At 37.1% G+C, this 21,082-nt stretch overlaps 1 protein-coding gene across 8 annotated transcripts in view; it reads left to right on the forward strand.

The window, feature by feature from the left end:
* Positions 1-21,082, forward strand: part of LOC110450747 (tyrosine-protein phosphatase Lar-like) — a 277,405-nt gene that overhangs the window by 254,208 nt on the left and 2,115 nt on the right. For 7 of the 8 annotated variants that reach the window (XM_021498459.1, XM_021498477.1, XM_021498469.1 and 4 more), the window contains 22 exons: positions 1,516-1,830; positions 1,979-2,173; positions 3,200-3,292; positions 4,851-5,144; positions 10,964-11,251; positions 11,537-11,646; positions 13,532-13,745; positions 13,922-14,091; positions 14,370-14,555; positions 14,947-15,161; positions 15,363-15,484; positions 15,995-16,293; positions 16,523-16,621; positions 16,976-17,095; positions 17,253-17,407; positions 17,700-17,985; positions 18,239-18,332; positions 18,618-18,694; positions 19,150-19,284; positions 19,657-19,782; positions 20,089-20,243; positions 20,568-20,703. In XM_021498459.1, the coding sequence (XP_021354134.1) occupies positions 1,516-1,830; positions 1,979-2,173; positions 3,200-3,292; positions 4,851-5,144; positions 10,964-11,251; positions 11,537-11,646; positions 13,532-13,745; positions 13,922-14,091; positions 14,370-14,555; positions 14,947-15,161; positions 15,363-15,484; positions 15,995-16,293; positions 16,523-16,621; positions 16,976-17,095; positions 17,253-17,407; positions 17,700-17,985; positions 18,239-18,332; positions 18,618-18,694; positions 19,150-19,284; positions 19,657-19,782; positions 20,089-20,243; positions 20,568-20,703 (3,884 nt within the window). The remainder of the gene's footprint in view (positions 1-1,515; positions 1,831-1,978; positions 2,174-3,199; positions 3,293-4,850; positions 5,145-10,963; positions 11,252-11,536; positions 11,647-13,531; positions 13,746-13,921; positions 14,092-14,369; positions 14,556-14,946; positions 15,162-15,362; positions 15,485-15,994; positions 16,294-16,522; positions 16,622-16,975; positions 17,096-17,252; positions 17,408-17,699; positions 17,986-18,238; positions 18,333-18,617; positions 18,695-19,149; positions 19,285-19,656; positions 19,783-20,088; positions 20,244-20,567; positions 20,704-21,082) is intronic. The other variant, XM_021498451.1, reaches the window with a different exon arrangement.

Consider the following 21,082-nt stretch of genomic DNA (forward strand, 5'->3'; position numbering starts at 1 on the left):
TTAATTTGGAGTAGTTTAGTTTGTTATGTTTATATTATGCATTTTGGAATTGATTTTTTTTTTTTAATATTTTAAATAATTGCATGTGAAAAATCATCATTTGGTGCTGCATGGACAGAAAGTTTTGTTTAGTTCTGTTTCATAAAAATGTTATTCTTCCCAGAAGCATGATCGAGTGCATTTTGATACTTTTCACACAAGGAATGTGCATTTTTGAACTTAAACAAGAAAACTTTGAGATTATCAAAATGTTTGCCTCTTTTCTGAGTTTGCGTGCTTGTGTTTTTAAAGCTTGTTGATGCACAAAGTATATCAGTTAAAATATGCCCAGTATAGGAATTGCTTTAGACAAGCGCTTACAAACTATTATCTATCTCTTACTCGGAATAGGCGTTGACTGGCAATGTCATGTGAACTCAGCTCTAAAGATCAAATTTTCTAGTTCTGGTTCTTTTGTAACTATAATAAGTGACAAATTCTCATAATAAAAGGTAACAAATTCTACTACAATAAGTCTCAGATTCTACTACAATAAGTCACAGATTCTACTACAATAAGTCACAGATTCTACAACAATAAGTCACAACTTCTACTACACTAAGTAACAGATTCTACAACAATAAGTTACAGATTTTACTACAATAAGTCACAGATTCTACTACAATAAGTCACAGATTCTACAACAATAAGTTACAGATACTACTACAATAAGTCACAGATTCTACTACAATAAGTCACAAATTCTACAACAATAAGTTACAGATTTTACTACAATAAGTCACAGATTTTACTACAATAAGTCACAGATTTTACTACAATAAGTCACAGATTCTACTACAATAAGTCACAGATTCTACTGCAATAGGTAACAAATTATACTGCAATAAGCCTGTTATTCAACTGTAACAAGACACAAAATGTATTGCTAGCATTAAGAATGTACTGCAGGAAACTGAATAGGAAAGTTAATACTTTCGGCACACAGGTCAAAAGGTTAGTTTATCACCACAAATGCAATGGCCTTTTTTATGGAGGTCAAGTTCATCGCAACTGGACAGTAAACTGTAGTATATGTTTTCTGACCAAAAAGCGTATTGAAAAGGAATTTTAGTCTCCTTATAAACAATGTTCCTTAGAAACACCAAACCATTATTGTCTGAAAACTATATCCTAGGCCTCCATTTGGTGACACCTTTCTGCCTAGTCTACACTGATAGCTGTTTTTCAACTCAACTGACAACTTGAGATTTTAGGATTTTCGGAATAAAAATCCAGAACTGTCATTTTACTTAATAGAAAAGTTAGACAGAACTACAAAAATGTTCTTCCTGTTTGAGAGCTTATTTCACATGAAGTTGTCTGTATATATACTGGTGTACATGAAGTTGTCTGTATATATACTGCGTGTAGATCTTTGGCATTCACTGCTGACATACAACACTAATACCAGAACTCTATTTATAGCTCTTTGTTTGTATAAAATATGCAATGGAAGCCATGTTGTTTTTGTTACAGTTCCTGGGCCTCCCAAATCTGTCACAGTTGAAGCCATTAACTCGACCACCATATTTGTTGAATGGCGACCCCCAGAGACACAGCGAGAAAATGGAATTATACGTGGCTACCAAGTATACTGTGTTGTTGTAGACAGCAAAAATCGGCCAAAGGCTGGTACAGAACGTATCTTTGACACAACTGATGGTAATCGACGGGAAGCGGTCATCACTAGTCTTGACCCTGCCACCAAGTATTCTATCAAGGTGGCCGGTTATACAAGGAGGGGCGACGGTCAGCGCAGTAAAGAGAAGTTCATCGTCACATCAGGGGCAGGTAAGTCCGTATCTATAGTGTACTGCAGGCTATATTCTTACTGGAAAGCCTTTCCTTGAAATACATGCTTAAGATGTCCAGCTGTGTGATACAACTTGAAATGTACATTTTATAAAGTAACCTTAATTTTTGGTCATGTCATTTACAGTTCCCACTATGCCACGGAACCTTAACGTGGAATTCCTGGGCGAAGATCCTCCACAAGTTCAGGTCACATGGCAGCGGCCGCGAGAAACCCACGGCAAGCTGGCCGGCTATAAGGTGTTCTGGGGACGGAGAGGGGAAAAATACTCGCTGGTCAATCTAGGCCCCATACATCATGCTTACATCTCGGATATCTTAGGTACGTAACAAGCAATGGAATCTGGTTAATCTGACATCTCACCAATCTTGGGCTCATCAGTTCAAAAAGGTTGCATTCCATTTGTTTAATGTCAAGAGTACAGTATGTGTTTTCAACAACAAGTCTTTAGTACTTTCATTCCTTCTAGGAGATTCTTCAGACTATATATATAAGGAAAATACAAAACACAAAGACTACAATTCGCCCGTTTTGAGGCTCTAAGGAAAATATATATTCTGTATTTCTGGGGTTTTCAGACTAGTAAGTTTCACATAATATCTATGCTAATATCTGTAACTTGTTTCATAATTGATGTAATATAAATGAAGTTTATTTATAAATTCTCAATATAAAAAAATAATATTGTCTCCCTTGTCAATAATTGTAGCAAAGGCAATCCTAGTAAAGCCTTGATATTCTGCCTCTTTTTTCCAGCAAACATTAACTGAAGTCAATGAGGTTTTGTTTTGTGATTAGATAGTTGAACCCATTATACCAGTTTTATTACTGAAAATGGTATCAATAGAGTAAAATAGAACCTTGTGCCTTGTGTTTACAAATACAATAGAATACCAATTATCCTAACCCTGATTATTCAAACTTTTGATTTATCTTTTCAGAATTTGACTTTAACTAATTGTATTTTACTAGCTGCACGTAAAACAGTTGTGACTGTTTAGCCATAATGTAAATCTGCAAATCTGAAAAATACATCAGGTTTATCCTTATCCTAATTTAAATATTGATTTGTATTGAACATCCAAAATTTCCACAAATCATCAAATAAACAAGTTTAACTTCACATCATATCACAGATCACATTCGTAAAATTCCAATAGAACTTATTTAAAGTTTGCATTTGTTTTGTTCAACTTAAGAAATTCTTTGTTCAAAGGAGAACTCTTGCATGATTCCTGAAATAAACAATTTTGTCTTTCATCTTTCATGATATTTAAAAATGGGGTGGTGAATGAAAATGTTCCTGTTTTACACTATATTGTAATAAGTGTTTTCTTCCTCCAACAGACAAAGGAGCCACGTACGAATTCCTTGTTGTTGCACGAAACGAGGAGGGTGACGGTGTGAGAGCGTCTCAAATTATCACAACACCAGATGGAAGTAAGTGTCATGCGCTGCATTCATACTGCCTAGTCGGCTCAGCGCTGCAGCAGAGAAGACGACGGCCAGCTCACTCAGCATTACTGCACGTCAGCGTGGTCACACCGCTGTGGTGGCCATATTTGTTGTCGTAGCAACAGCTCATTGTCCCTCAGTGTCGCCACACCCCCTCGGTTTCCATGGAAACCAGCTTTTTGAAGGCTCGACGTTTTCTTTAGTCTGCCTTTGACTTATTAGTTTGTCACTTTGTTTTTTGCGTTCGCTTTAAAAATATTTCAAAAGCTATTTTCATGTTGTGGCCTTTTTTTACTTGACTGTTGTTCTTGTTAAATTCAACTAAAGCTGCTTTTATGTATCTACAATTTTCATTTGAATTACTTTAAGCCTTTTTTAATTCCGAATCTTATTGAAACTTATATTCTTTTTTCAGCAAACATCTTGTTAAAAACTCTTTTTTGCGTTTATTGTTTAGAAAAATATTACATTCCTTTTCTGAAATTATTTGCATTTGATCTTTTTATAATTAAGAACATGGATGTTCGTGCTTTGAGTACAGACTTGTTGGTTCTAAGATTTCCGGTCCATCTGTGTTTTATTTTGTGGTCATTGTTGGTTTTTTTTATATTTTGATTTGTTTTATTAATTGTACTTGCACATTCAGAGTGAGAAAGGCAACACCTCTTTGTGTCTGAAAGATATTGTACTGAAAAGTTTAGAGATAAATAAAATGACTCATATTTCCGTTCAGCATCCTGTATATACATGGTGAATGTTTTCAACTCTAGCATGTTGAATTGAAATTAAAGAAAAGAGTTGTCTTGACAAAAAATTTCAATTTTTTCTTTTTGGTGTCTCTGGTATTCTGCTTCGTAATTTTAACTTTCCGAGATTGTTGGCTGAAACAAATGTTCACAATTTTCTAACAAAAATTTAAAAAGATGCATGTAAGTGTGATTTTTACATTGTCATGAAATTGAACATTTTTTAAAGATTTTGGACATGATTTTTTTCTCTTTTATACAAAATTATAAACATATTTTTGATTTTGAAGATTTGCATTCATTTAAAAGATGTAATAAATATACATATTTTGTTATGCTATACTTCTCAGGAAACTTTATATAGAAATCTCAGCTGTTAACTCATTTAAGCATAGATCTTTAAAAAAAATAGTAAGGAAACAACGAAGTGTTTGACATGAGAAAACACATATTTTGTGTTATACTAACTGGCACCATGTATGATCACTCCCAATAACACCCCTCACAATTTTTCATTTTTCCAAAAAATGTACAGAGGATTTCATAGGCATTAGAAGTTTGGTAAGAAACCGTACATTAAAATAAGTTTGATGTCTGAATGAATTAATTATCTGAGGCAGTCTGGTACTACAACAGTGTAAAAAGATTTTTGAAAAGCAAAAACATATGTAAGAGGGATATTTATATAAGAATGTGCAAGTATAATAGTAAAACAATCCATTCAATATTGTACCTGCCTTTTTGTTGTATTTTTTTGGTGTATATTTTTCTCTCTTTTCTCCCCGTCCTGCCTATAGTCCCCGATGGGGCCCCGCAGAATTTCACTGCGACGGGGCTGACAGAGACCAGTGTGAGGCTGGAGTGGGACTTGCCAGCTAAAAAACTGCAAAATGGCGAGATAATCATGTATCAACTTATCTACCATAAGATGGCCGACCCCACTGATACGGAGGACCTAAACATCACGGGCATTCAGCACGACGTTCACAACCTCGAGATGAATACCGATTATGTTTTTCAAGTTAAGGCCTACACAAGTCAAGGAGCAGGTCCATGGACTGTGCAGCACCCGTTCCACACGTTCGGACCAAGTATGTTAATAAAGAGATGTCAATCAAGGGCAGATAACCCTTGCCGCACTGCGATGGGTTTGCAGCAAGCTTTGCAGAAAGACTTTATTATTAATATGCGTTAACCTGTTACTACCTGCTATACTAACACCGGGAGCATTGACCGAGAAACTTATCATTGATATGCAAAAAGCATGTGTTGTTTTGTGGTTTGAATTGATACTAATTATATGACGTATTAATACATTAAGTTTGTAATCCAGAACATATTGTTATAGGCGACCAGAAGGAGTACAGCTTCTGATACATGATCATCACCCCCCTCGGCTTTCCTTACTGAACAGCAATTCCCTCACCCACCCGTGTTTTCATCCCTGATCCCTGCCATTAGTCCATTCATATCCCAGCCTCTCACACTCTACGTCCCCTAACACCCTACATTCCCCAACCCTTATACCCTACATTCCCCAACCCTTATACCCTACATTCCCCAACCCTTATACCCTACATTCCCCAACCCTTATACCCTACATTCCCCAACCCTTATACCCTACATTCCCCAACCCTTATACCCTACATTCCCCAACCCTTATACCCTACATTCCCCAACCCTTATACCCTACATTCCCCAACCCTTATACCCTACATTCCCCAACCCTTATACCCTACATTCCCCAACCCTTATACCCTACATTCCCCAACCCTTATACCCTACATTCCCCAACCCTTATACCCTACATTCCCACTCCTTACACCCTACATTCCTCCCCACACACCAAACACTCTCTACCCCTTACACCCTATATTCCCAACCCTTAACACCCTATATTCCCCACCCCTTACACCCTATATTCCCCATCCATTACACCCTATATTCCCCACCCATTACACCCTATATTCCGACCCCTTACACCCTATATTCCCCACCCATTACACCCTATATTACCAACCCTTAACACCCTATATTCCCCACCCCTTACACCCAACATTCTCTACCCCTTACACCCTATATTCCCCACCCCACACACCCAACATTCTCTACCCCTTACACCCTATATTCCCCACCCCACACACCCTACATTTCCCAACCCTTATAAACCCTACCCATACCCACTTGATATCCAATGATTTCATCTCCACCTGACACCCCACCCCTCCTTTCCATACATGTACCACCTGTCAATTTCCAACACCTCACCAAATTCAATAACTCACCCCATATTGTTAACACGGATACCAAAATTGTTTGGGTCTTTTTAAAACTCTGTTTTTCAGTAGAAATTGCTTCACAAAGCGATATTGTACCCATAGATTAGTTGTTTCATTGTTTTACAAGTATTAGTTATATCTAGCTATTATATAGATGTTGTGATACACTTTTCTAACTTTGGATGACCTCTGTTTGACCTTGGAATGACCTCCAAAGCGTGTGTTGCCATCCTCCTTTTATAAATGATCACCATGCCCCCCCCCCCAACACGTGAATTGATGACATCACACAGTTTTGCGGGCACATTTGATGCACAACTGTTTTTATTAGGCCCTAAAGAATCGCAGCATTTTTTAGTTTTGTGTTATTTATCATTTTCTTTTGAAAGTACTCTACGCGTGTTTTTGCAGAGCAGTTTGTTAGATGACTACATCGTTGTGCTGGTTTGGACTGAGTTGGTGTTTTGATATTATTTGATTTAAGCACATCCATTATAATCAAATCTTTGTTAAAATCATAAAAGATCTGAAAGAAAAAGTCAGCTCCATTGCATGATCATAACTATAAGTGATATAAGTTCTTGTTTGGGTTTTGGATTCTATTTCTTGCCTCTGATATCAAATGTTACTGAATTACAGAGAAATTAAACAGTCAATGAATAAATTTTAGATTATTTTAATGAGAACAGTCTCACTATGAATCGTAAACAAATCTAGATAATGTTGTTGAAAAAGTGCACTTTTCTGAAAATGCATTAGTCAGCAGGATTTGAAAATTGTACTAGTAATTGTGTTTATTAATGCTAGATTTCCTCTCAGGAGAGGTTAGTGCCCCTACCAGATTTCCTCTCAGTAGAGGTTAGTGCCCCTACCAGATTTCCTCTCAGGAGAGGTTAGTGCCCCTACCAGTTTTCTTCTCGGTAGAGGTTAGTGCCCCTACCAGTTTTCCTCTCAGGAGAGGTTAGTGCCCCTACCAGTTTTCCTCTCAGGAGGGGTTAGTGCCCCTACAAGTTTTCCTCTCAGGAGAGGTTAGTGCCCCTACCAGTTTTCCTCTCAGTAGAGGTTAGTGCCCCTACAAGTTTTCCTCTCAGTAGAGGTTAGTGCCCCTACCAGTTTTCTCTCAGGAGAGGTTAGTGCCCCTACAAGTTTTCCTCTCGGTAGAGGTTAGTGCCCCTACCAGTTTTCCTCTCAGTAGAGGTTAGTGCCCCCATCACTTTTCCTCTCGGGAGAGGTTAGTGCCCCCATCACTTTTCCTCTCAGTAGAGGTTAGTGTCCCCATCACTTTTCCTCTCGGTAGAGGTTAGTGCCCCCATCACTTTTCCTCTCGGGAGAGGTTAGTGCCCCTACCAGTTTTCCTCCCAGGAGAGGTTAGTGCCCTACCAGTTTTCCTCTCAGTAGAGGTTAGTGCCCCTCCCAGTTTTCTCTCAGGAGAGGTTAGTGCCCCTACCAGATTTCCTCTCAGGAGAGGTTAGTGCCCCTACCAGTTTTCCTCTCAGTTGAGGTTAGTGCCCCTACAAGTTTTCCTCTCAGTAGAGGTTAGTGCCCCTCCCAGTTTTCTCTCAGGAGAGGTTAGTGCCCCTACCAGATTTCCTCTCAGTAGAGGTTAGTGCCCCTACAAGTTTTCCTCTCGGGAGAGGTTAGTGCCCCTACCAGTTTTCCTCCCAGGAGAGGTTAGTGCCCTACCAGTTTTCCTCTCAGTATAGGTTAGTGCCCCTACAATTTTTCCTCTCAGGAGAGGTTAGTGCCCCTCCCAGTTTTCCTCTCAGGAGAGGTTAGTGCCCCCATCACTTTTCCTCTCAGTAGAGGTTAGCGCCCCCATCACTTTTCCTCTCGGTAGAGGTTAGTGCCCCTTCCATTCCCCACATCGCTGACATTTACACCTGCTTTGAATGCTGACTAACTTTTGAAAGGACCCTCTTGCTTACCATTATCACTGCATGACACAAATTAACAACTCAAAGGTTTGAGGCTGTTCAAATGTTTATTTCACGCCCCAGACACTTCTTTTAAATGTCCAGCTGAGAAATGTTTGTTTCAACAGAAATTGATTTGTTTTCATCTCGGAAGCAATTCCTATGATAATGTGAAAAAGGTGGGCAGATTATTTATCTTGAATAATTTTGATTTTAGCTTTTAAAAGCAAAAAACTGAAAGTATACTTAATTTCATTTTTTTGTTAATTTCAGTAAATATCTGTTAAAATAATTATGATGGGTGCAGCAATGTTTAGGTGCCCTTGCCGTTCACAGAGCACCCACTGCACCTCCCAGACCACACACATCTTAACCGATATGGATTAAAATATATCATACGTCTTCTGTAAATTTCAGCTGTTATTTATAAAAACAATACTACACCTAGGTAGTCATCAATGTTGTCCTAAACGTCTTTAGAATATAAGAGACATTTTTGTGATGCGATTAAATTTTGTCTAAATATGTGTATACCTAGTATATTTGAGTATCTAATATTTTATTGATGCCATCTCATAAATAAAATACAGAAAATATTTAATGTCCAACACAAATATCATTTGAATTTTAATGATATAGTACATCTTTTAACCAGTTTTTACCAAAAAGATTTCCATCATAATAATTTGTATTACTGTTTTATTTTTTTAAAGAAAGAAATATTATATTTCCCTTTTGAAATAATTATTTATTGGTATTTAAGAGATGTTTTGTCCATCTCCAGAAATAAGAACATTTATATAACAATTTTCTAGAGTAATTCTTCCACTTAAGAAATAATACTATATTGTGAGATTGCTTTCATCCGTCATTAGAAATAATAACATGTGGTTATTTATTTTTTTCCTCTCCTCACGTGCAGAACCTTATGGTAATTATCTCGTTGTCAATACCAGCCTTATGTCAACAGTTTAGATGTTGACAGATTGTGGTATCAAGCTTAGGTCGGGGTGTCAGGGGACACAACTCTGCCATATTTGTCGTCCTGTTTCGATGGAGTGCACTCGTAGTGTATTTAATTTTTTTGCACTGCAGTCATATTATTTATTAATTAAAGGGCTATCTTTTGTCACTTTGATTCTTATTTCTAAACATTGCTTACATTTCATTCTAGTTTTTCCCTGAGTCACATGGCGTTTTATTTTTATATTATAAACAGTGTTATATGGGTATTTGGTATTAGATTGGCAAAGTTAAACAATTATTTACAAGGTATATGGGTTTGATATTATAGTTTAGAATTTCTTGGTGAAAAGCCTCTGCCAGGTCATTAGATGTAATACTTGGAACGAGAGACAAGAAAAGGCCACACCAGCACCAGTCCGGGGTGTTAGTCAAGTCCCTTTTCTATAATGTATATTTACAACAACAAAACAGATAAATTTCTTGCTTGATTTTGAAAATGTGATTGAAAAATTACACATTGGTATTTTGAATTTGTTAAAAGAAGTAATTGAACTGTTGAGAATTTCATGAGTGACAGTGTTTAACCAAATTTAGTACGTTTGTTTTAATGGCTCCTGTTTTCTGCATGTCATGGGTTTAGCGAGCACCTATGTGTTTAACCTACACCTAATTGTCAACACCCATTTTTATGATGCATGCTGGGGGGAAAGTTGTATAAATGTCTTACTCATTTTGTTCAGTTTGTTTGTAGTTATTCAAAATATGCATAAAATGGACCAAATTGACCAGCTATGTCCCATTTGACTGGACACTGGTCAACTTAACCAATAAGGTTATTGTTGTGTAGAGGGTCACTTATTGTTTGTGTTTCGTCATGTACCCATAAACACTGTACTGTGCTAACTGTAACGTAGTGTTGGTAAATCAATTGATGAATCTCTAGCCACTCCCTTAAAGTCAAGCCCACATCGGCCCTAAATGACTCAATTTAGTTGATGGGTCGAAGAACAATACAAAAACATGCCCACATTCTTTTCCTCGACTAGTGTTACTATGGTAACGGGCGACAGATAGATTCTTTTCCTCGACTAGTGTTACTATGGTAACGGGCGACAGATAGATGCTGTGTCATTTGGTTTTCAACTTTTTGGAACAATATTCTTTTGCTAAATAAGAAATCGTTGTATTGTTCCTGATTTTTTTTATATAATGGGTTTAGAAGACATGGTTGTCAGACTTTAAATAATGTACAAAGTACGATTTAAATCTGATTGTTATTTTACCCAGAGATAGCCTGGAAATTGTTCATGTCAGACGTAGCATCAATCTTAAGAAAATTCTGTCACTGTCAAAATAGAGGCAAAGATGAGAGATTCATCAATTGGCAATGTTGGTAGTTAATTTTGGGTTTTAGGTATAATATATCTCAGTTTGTCTGAAAATTTAGCCAACTACTTTCCTATGAATATTAATCATTTTGTTAACTGTGGTCCAAATAACTTTAATGGGCGACAACTTGGTGATATCCTATTGTTCTCATGTCATAACACCATTTTTATTTTATAAATGAATGTTAATAAGTGTAACAAAGTAAGAAATGCTATAACATTATGCAGATCAGTATATTATTCTGATAAAATGTCTTCATGAAAAGGTGTTTCAATGTGTTTTAATGAAAATATTTCATATGGCTTAATTAAATAAGTTCCCCTCATTTCCCAGAATTTTCATGGTATTTGTTTTTTCCAACAGTGTTGCCTCCACCGGAAAAAATTAAACTGATACGGTCTGCCCCGGATACCATCCTGGTCACATGGGACGAACCTAAGCTCCCTGTGGCAGGGTATAGGGTCTACTATAACATGTTTGAGCTACAGAAGATGGAACTCTGGCAGAAGGAAGACATTGGACCGTATACCGTCACTGAACTGACCAATCTGGACAGTTTCTCCGTATACGCAGTTCGCATCCAGGCTAGATCTGTTGATGGTCGCTATGGCAACCTGTCGGAAGCTGTTGTTTGTCCAGTGGGAACATCGCGTGAGTATCATCTTTAATGAAAATTGTGTCTTATCACAATTTTTGACAATCAAACATTTTTTCTGTTTTTGCTCTTATTTTCAGAAAAATGCACCTCAAAACATCATGAAGTTGTAAAGGAAATGTGTGTAAAATGAAGATTAAAAAAAAAAAAGCTGTATACCAGAAATTTGGAAACGTACAAAATAATAACCTTTACAGTTTAGGATATGTAAACATTAGTAGGAGTCAGGTTATACAAGTCAATGACACATAGGGTAAACAATGTCTATATCTATGTCTCAGAGCCTTTGACCAATGACGTACCAACCAACTTCCACGTGTCGATGAGGACGTCTGTTGACGTAAATCTTGTGTGGGAGATTCCAAAGAAGCCTCAGGTCATAACCTACACAGTAAGTACACATGTACCGACAAGTGCGACAACCTAATACCACCATGGCAACAGTACAAATATTGATTCTCAGTTGTTCAAAAGCTGGACAATTTCAAATATTCTCAGTTGTTCAAAAGCTGGACAATTTCAAACACATCATGGGAAGGTTTTTTGTTGTTTTTTTTTTTTTTAAGAACTAAATCAACAACAGATAAGGTAGAACATAGAATTAATTATAATGTGTGAGGTAGCACATACCCTTAACTTTAATACAAATTACAGATATAACATGTAAGGTAGCATATACCCTTAACTCTAATACAAATCACAGGTATAACATGTAAGGTAGCAAATAACCTTAACTCTAATACAAATCACAGGTATAACAGGTAAGGTAGCATATACCCTTAACTCTAATACAAATCCCAGGTATAACATGTAAGGTAGCATATACCCTTAACTCTAATACAAATTACAGGTATAACATGTTAGGTAGTATATACCCTTAACTCTAATACAGATCACAGGTATAATGTTTAAGGTAGCATATACCCTTAACTCTAATACAGATCACAGATATAACATGTAAGGTGACATATACCCTTCACTCTAATACAGATCACAGGTATAATGTTTAAGGTAGCATATACCCTTAACTGTAATACAAATCACAGGTATAACATGTAAGGTAGCATTTCCCCCTAACTCTAATACAAATCACAGATATAATGTAAGGTAGCACATACTCTTAACTTTAATACAAAATCACAGGTATAATGTAAGGTAGCACATACCCTTTACTTTAATACAAATCACAGATATAACATGTAAGGTAGCATACACCCTTAACTCTAATACAAATCCCAGGTATAACATGTAAGGTAGCATTTCCCCCTAACTCTAATACAAATCATAGATATAATGTTAGGTAGCACATACCCTTAACTTTAATACAAAATCACAGGTATAATGTAAGGTAGCACATACCCTTTACTTTAATACAAATCACAGATATAACATGTAAGGTAGCATATACCCTTAACTCTAATACAAATCACAGGTATAGCATGTAAGGTAGCATATACCCTTCACTCTAATACAGATCACAGGTATAATGTTTAAGGTAGCATATACCCTTTACTTTAATACAAATCACAGATGTAACATGTAAGGTAGCATATACCCTTAACTCTAATACAGATCACAGATATAACATGTAAGGTGACATATACCCCTTCACTCTAATACAAATTACAGGTATAACATGTTAGGTAGTATATACCCTTAACTCTAATACAGATCACAGGTATAATGTAAGGTAGCACATACCCTTTACTTTAATACAAATCACAGATTTAACATGTAAGGTAGCATATACCCTTAACTCTAACACAAATCACAGGTATAACATGTAAGGTAGCAAATAACCTTAACTCTAATACAGATCACAGGTATAATGTAAGGTAGCACATACCCTTTACTTTAATACAAATCACAGATTTAACATGTAAGGTAGCATATTCCCTTAACTCTAACACAAATCACAGGTATAACATGTAAGGTAGCTTATACCCTTAACTCTAATACAAATCACAGGTATAACATGTAAGGTAGTATATACCCTTAACTCTAATACAAATCACAGGTATAATGTAAGGTAGCATATACCCTTAACTCTAATACAAATCACAGGTATAACATGTAAGGTAGCAAATAACCTTAACTCTAATACAAATCACAGGTATAATGTGTTAGGTAGTATATACCCTTAACTCTAACACAAATAAAATGTATAGTGTGTAAGGTATAATAGAGTAATGAAAATGGAAACCAAAAAAAGACAATAAGAATGATTTCTCATTTATTTGTTTGTGTGACAAATTATTTGTGTTTTTGCTTCACAGCTTTCCTATTCCGGGGTAAAGAAATACCGTGAGGATAATGTGATGCAGACATATCACCAGCCACGCAAGGATGCGCGCATTCATGGTCTTACAACCTCTTTCACGGTCGAGAATCTGCTTCCGAAAACCAAATACACATTCAACATCTCCGCATTCTTCCAGGATGGAACACAAGGCGGTGTCAACTCTCTAGTAGTCCAAACCAGGATTGAAGGTAGGTATTTCTTACACCAATAGGAAAATCTTACAGTAATTAATTAGCAATCAAATGTGGTTTATGTTTCTTTAGATGAAACAATATGGGCAATGCTAATTTCTGTTTTTATGGTTTGAAATATGGACAAAGGGAAAACAAAAAGTTCTGTACATTTTGATTTTTTTCCCCATTAGCACCGAAGGAGGTGAGGAAACCACTTGTGTCGAAAATCTCTGGCCAGGAAGTGACCGTCATCCTGAAACCAGCATCTGAAGCAAATGGTGGTCTTAGCTACTATTACCTAGTGGTGGTCCCTCTCATCAACACCACAACCAAACGACCAGAGGACATTAGTAATGACGAGGTACTGTCAGATGGCCTTTATTGTTGTAGGACATTTTGATCAAGATACATAACTCAGCATGGGCATCAATAACCAGAATAGTTTTAATGAAATTTGCTTCACTTCAAAATTAAACAGAAAACATAGACCAAAGCTGACCTCTGACCTTGTAAAAGGTCAACCAGTGTATGGTCAGATGCACTAGTTATAAAGTGTATAAAGAAAGGTTTTACAAAAATAGGATTTTCACTAAGATTCCTTAGATTTGTTGGTTACATTGTTTCTATCTGGTGTTTTAGTTGTCGGTGGAAATATCTCCAGAGCTGCCATCAGCCAAACCCTACATCGCAGCCAAGTTTGATGCCCAGCACCTTCCTAAGGAGTTCAATCTCGGCAACAGGGACACCTTAGGGGGCTACACCAACAGACCACTTGACCATGGGATGAAGTACAAGACATTCCTGCGAGCTTTCACTGTGGACACTGTAAGTTTGACCTCTAACCTTTGACACTAAAGGTCTGACTTGTAACATTTGACCTCTGACATATATCACTGTAAGACTGACCTATAACCTTTGACACTGTAAGACTGACCTTTAACCTTTGACACTGTAAGACTGACCTATAACCTTTGAGACTGACCTGTAACCTTTGACACTATAAGACTGACCTTTAACCTTTGACACTGTTAGACTGACCTGTTACCTTTGACACTGTAAGACTGACCTATAACCTTTGACACTGTGAGACTGACCTATAACCTTTGACACTGTAAGACTGACCTGTAACCTTTGACACTGTATTCTATTGTATTTGAATGATAACTGTATAAATTGTTAATAATTTGTGTGCCATTTTTTCTCTTGACCATTCCAGAAACTTTACAAAACCAGTCAATACTCAGAAATCATCAATCTGAGCCACATCAACCCCCATATTCCAAAGAACCCCGACAGTTCAAATGATCACCTAATCCCACAGTCTGCACAAGCTAGCGAAAAAAGTCTGCTCATCATCATGATCGTCGCCCCGGTCTGTGCAGGGGTGGCACTCATCATCATTGGGTGTATCGTCCTGATCTGGCACATGAGGTGAGCTTCATACAAGGTTTTGTTACTTTTTCTCTTCCATGCTTAGTTTTCTTGGCAGTATGGTTCAGGTATTGTTATAGAACATTAGTAAATCCAAACCTAATAAAACCCATCAGAGCTGGAAATAACCAACGAGAACAATGGTGTTGATACGATGACAATTACATGACAGGTGTCATATTCCAAATATTCAATTTACTGTAGGAGGAAGGCTACCCGTAAAGAAAAGAGTCCGGAGCCAACATCTGGGAAGGTGTTTGTGGACGTACCACCTCATCCATGTGATCCTGTCGAACTTCGTAGACAGCATTATCAAACACCAGGTACCTATTCTCAAAGTCACAGAGGTCAAAGGAGATATTTCATAATGGTTGTAGGGGTCCAATGCGACAATCTCAAGTAAAGAGTGAACAAATTAGTCATTTTCATGTTAACAGGGGTCAAATGTATGAACCGTTTGCAGTGTTTAATTCTGCTCTGGAAAACATTCCTACATGGAATTTTATAAACAGAACTGACATTGACCAAACTTCTTGTAAGAGTTGAATTCTCAAGGTCATATATCTTCCTAGATGCTTGGTTCTCACACATGTAGTAGTAAAGCCAGTGCCGATTTGATCTTCAAACCCTGAACGTGACTCAACCATACTGTAGATTAGTGGCTTTTGGTATTTTTACATTTCTAATTTTAGGAAACTTTGAGTTGTCGATAGTCCTGCAAATATTCATACAAATTTTTATACATATTTGTGTTTCCATAGCATATCTCAAATCTGTAAAATTTGCCACACAAGTTTCTCACAAAGTAACGGTGTGTTTATGTTTTTCTTCAGGTATGATCAGTCATCCACCGATCCACATCCACATGCTACAGGAACACATTGACAATCTGAAGAACAATGACAACCTGAAGTTCTCTCAAGAGTACGAGTCGATCGAACCGGGTCAACAGTTCACGTGGGACAACTCCAACTATGAGGTCAACAAACCTAAAAATAGATACGCCAATGTCATAGCGTACGACCACTCCCGTGTGATTCTCCAACCGATCGACAGCGTCCCGGGCAGCGATTACGTCAACGCAAACTACATGGATGGATATCGTAAACAAAATGCCTACATCGCAACACAGGTATGTATTTAATAGTCATTAGCTGGTACATGTTGATTGGATATCTGCTTGTTTCTGTAATAGTGTTGGGCTCTATCACTTTTGCTACTTTTTGCCACTAGGTGGCAGTCTTATCAGTCACTGTCAGTGCTGTTACTAATCTTCAGCAGTATGAAGGTTATATGCTAGTTTCCTGAGAAACACATTAAACAGATGTCCTTTTAACTAGCCACTCCATTCCATGTTTCAGGGACCACTTCCGGAGACATTTGGAGATTTCTGGCGCATGATGTGGGAACAACGATCAGCAACCATCGTCATGATGACTAAATTAGAAGAAAGGTCAAGGGTCAGTATCAATGATTTTACAACATCATTTACTATTTATATCTATTATCTCAATGTTTACCTCATATTAAACACTGTCCCCTTATATATGTGTCATCAGGTAAAAGGAAAAAGAGATAGTAAACTAAGCCTTTACTAATCTTATTCACTTCATTCAAAGACTTTCAATTTGTGTATCAAAGATATTTGCATCAAAGCCAACCCCAAGATATGTGTCTTGCACATTAGGCAACCATGTGAGATAGGTCTCAAAAGATTTCTCTAGTCCAAGAGTACTTATTTCAATTTCTGATTATTTGATGTTACGCTTCAATTTGACAGGTTATAGAAATATTGTTATGTGTTTGTGTTTTAGATAAAGTGTGACCAGTACTGGCCTCACCGTGGAGCGGAGCATTACGGCCTGATGCACGTCCTACTGGTAGATGTGACAGAACTATCTACCTACACGATACGAACCTTCCATATCTCCAGGGTAAGTGAAATATTTACCTAAAAGTACCTGTAATTAAAACTGATTTACCTTTGGGTAGCTGTGATAAGTTTTGGTTTACACTGAAATACCAGAAACGATTTCCCTGTGATTACCTATGCTCATCCTGTCTAATGACATACCTGTTGTTTACCTACAGTACGGTTTCCCGGAGAAGCGTGAGATTCGCCAGTTCCAGTTCACCGCCTGGCCAGATCATGGTGTTCCTGACCATCCCACACCTCTCCTAATGTTCATGAGGCGTGTCAAAACTAGCAACCCTCCCGACGCCGGGCCAATGGTAGTCCACTGCAGGTATAGACTACTTTTAACTCATGCAACCCCAACGCTGGTGATATGGTAGTGCTAAAGAGTATGCCTTTCTGATGATGATGGTCAAACACAGCAATAAGATCATTACCATTATATGGTCAAACTCCGGGATTAAGCCCAAAGACTATTTGACTGCCGTTTTCAGAATTAGGCCTGTAGTTTGTCTCCTTGGGTCTAATAAAGGTATTATATAGTAATATTGTTAGATTTATCATAAAAGTATTCCTGGTTTTGTGAATAGTAAGCACTGCAATGATAACATCTTATTCTTCAGTGCTGGAGTCGGAAGAACAGGAGCCTTCATAGTCATAGACGCCATGTTGGAACGAATTCGACATGAAAAGACAGTAGATATATATGGTCATGTGACCTGCTTACGAGCGCAGCGTAATTACATGGTACAGACGGAGGACCAGTATATATTTATCCACGACGCACTGTTAGAAGCTGTTACTTGTGGGAACACAGAGGTACCCGCGCGTAACCTGTCCGTACACATACAGAAACTGATGCAGCCAGAACCAGGAGAAACCGTCACAGGCATGGAATTGGAATTTAAGGTAAATCTTATATTTTATACTTCTGGTAAAATATAGTTCTGATAAAAATGTTGTCTTAATAAAATTTCAAATCATATTTTGTTTTGCTCAAAAATCCTTGTTTGAATCTGCAGTTTAACATCTGTCTTGATATACAGTAAAACTTAAAACCATCGACATCATTGGTTTGGCAAAAGATTTCTAAGGGGTTTCTACTTCATTTCACTCCAGGCTAAGAGTTATAGTTAATTGTGTTTGTTTGTTTTCTTTTCAGCGGTTAGCAAACATGAAGGCTAGTCCAAATCGCTTTGTTAGTGCAAATCTTCCAGTGAATAAATTCAAGAATAGACTTGTTAACATTTTACCTTGTAAGTATACAGAGCCCAGAAGGATGGAGGAACATTTCCAGTGTATTTGTGACCTATGACATATCAAAATCTGCATCAATGAAATATAAATCAAATAATCTCTTCTCTTGCTTCTTGTGAAGTTCTTTTACTGAGTAAAATGTATCGTTGTTCAAAGTTATATACTATTACTAAAAAGAGGGAGTGGATGACGGGGATTGAACTGGATATTAAATCAAAGAAAGTTTTGTTAAATAATGTTATTCATGCGATGCCATTGACTCGACTGGACCTCATTACTTACAGTTGAATCTACAAGAGTAGCCCTACAGCCAATCCGAGGAGTGGACGGTTCCGATTACATCAATGCCAGTTTTATAGATGTAAGTATGACAGAGTTATATAACTAACATTGTTGTACCTCAAAGTGACTGCAGAATTCTGATTGGTCCTCCTTCTATTCTGATTGGTCTTCCTTCCAGGGTCACTTCCTTGAGTTTGCTGGTATACAGCATCCTGTATAGTAAGGGAAGTAACTTTTGGTGAAAGCATACATTGTACTCAACATGGACAGATTCGTGTCTCACATTTGTGTTACAGTGAAAAAAATATCATTGCAGGCCATTTGTGAAAATACTTTAAGGCCGAAAAATGTCTCGAAAATTTAATAATGTCCTTAAATGAATTATTAAATATCTTACCATGTTTTAAATTAATTTTTAACTGTGAATTTGTTTTGTAACTGTTATTCTGTATAGCATCACATATTTCCATGCTTGTCTAACACTACATGTATATCAGTAGGTAAAAACTAGTAATCCCATCTATTTTGTGACAGGGGTACAAGTACTGCCAGGCTTACGTGGCTACCCAGGGCCCCCTGTCAGAGACGACGGAGGACTTCTGGAGGATGCTTTGGGAACACAACTCTACCATTATCGTGATGCTCACTAAGCTGCGAGAAATGGGACGTGTAAGTGTCAACATTTCTTCTTCACCAAGATAAACCTCTACATACACTTTGTAATGAATCTGTTTGCCCAAGTTTATCGTCAAAGAAACTTAAATAAAATTTGTATTTGATATGCAAAGTTGTTAGAAACATAATGATTTAAAGCAAATTCTTTACAAACAAAACTATACCTCAGTGTGTTCCAAAGAAACAAATTAAATTTGTTGAAACTTTCAATAAAAAAATCTTGCACTAAAGCCATTCCTTGAAAAGAACATATTTTCTTATTCTGAATGAAACATTGATTTATCATAATGATAACCAAGATTTCCATTTTGTTACTGAAGACCACAGCTAAATGTTTTCCATATGTCTCTGTTTCTATGGTTACAGGAGAAATGTCACCAATACTGGCCCAGTGAGAGGTCGGCGAGGTACCAGTACTTTGTCGTTGACCCAATGGCCGAGTATAACATGCCACAGTACATCCTTAGAGAGTTCAAGGTCACTGATGCCAGGGTAGGTTCTCCAAGGACTTGGACGAAAATCAATTGCAGTGTTTTTACATAAAGTATGAAAATATTGAAGCATTTGTATGAAATCAATTCAACTATTCAAATAAAAATAATTGAACATTTTGTACAACAATTTTTGTCTATAGAAACTCTGTGAATAGGTTGAAGGGGAGGGGGAGAAATTTGATAATAAAGGAAATAAAATGAATCTCAAATAATGTATTCAGTGATGAAATACCCCGACAGCAGTGTTTCTTAATCATGTTACACAAATGTTTATAAATACTGACCGATGTGTTTGTACCGACAGGACGGTCAGTCTCGGACCATCAGACAGTTCCAGTTTACAGACTGGCCAGAGCAGGGCGTACCCAAATCTGGAGAGGGCTTCATTGATTTCATCGGCCAGGTCCACAAAACAAAGGAACAGTTTGGACAGGAGGGACCAATCTCTGTTCACTGCAGGTCAGTAGTGGTCAACAGTTTGGCCATTAGTATGTATCCTAGATGTAGTAAAGAACCATTCAGCCTAATGGAACACCAAATACAACAATGGAAACTCACTATTCAAGATTCGGAAAATATCCAGAAACTCGCATTACGAGACCTAAAAGTTGATTGAGGAATTAAATTCATGTTTTATTATTATGGAATAGGTATCATGCATGATTGTGTTAACTTGATATTTCTAGATTTACCCAGGTAACTTTTATGACATTATTTCAATTCCTTCATGTGTAATTTTGACAATACTGTTTCTGTATCTCTAATGAATGGTGTTGGTTTCAGTGCTGGAGTTGGAAGAACAGGGGTGTTTATAACCCTTAGTATCGTCCTGGAGAGGATGAGGTACGAGGGGGTGGTCGATATGTTCCAGACTGTCAAGATGCTGAGGACACAAAGACCAGCTATGGTCCAGACGGAGGTATGCTTTGAGAACTTGGCCAAACATGCCTATATGCTAAGTTTTAAGATTTATTGTCCTTAATAAAAAGACTTTAGATTTTTTTTATTATTATTAACAGTAAAACAATAATTGTATTGACACTGTGACAGCCTGTGGTAAAGATATAATTTGTGTTCCTTTTAATGTTATGTATGTGAAACATAATTTTTTAATAATTGTGTTGAACAAAAACAGCAGTTTAATACATCTTGGCAGTTACCACCATTTAAAACAATCCAGGTCATTTTGATCATCATTCATATAGGCATTTTCAGTTTTGTTTCCTATTTTTTGTGACTGGTTTGCTCTTATCTATTTAAGGAATTTAATTTCACTGTTAAAAACAATAATATGTTTT

This window comes from Mizuhopecten yessoensis, unplaced genomic scaffold (genome assembly GCF_002113885.1).
Source record: "Mizuhopecten yessoensis strain PY_sf001 unplaced genomic scaffold, ASM211388v2 scaffold549, whole genome shotgun sequence".
Classification (NCBI taxonomy): Eukaryota; Metazoa; Mollusca; class Bivalvia; order Pectinida; family Pectinidae; genus Mizuhopecten; species Mizuhopecten yessoensis.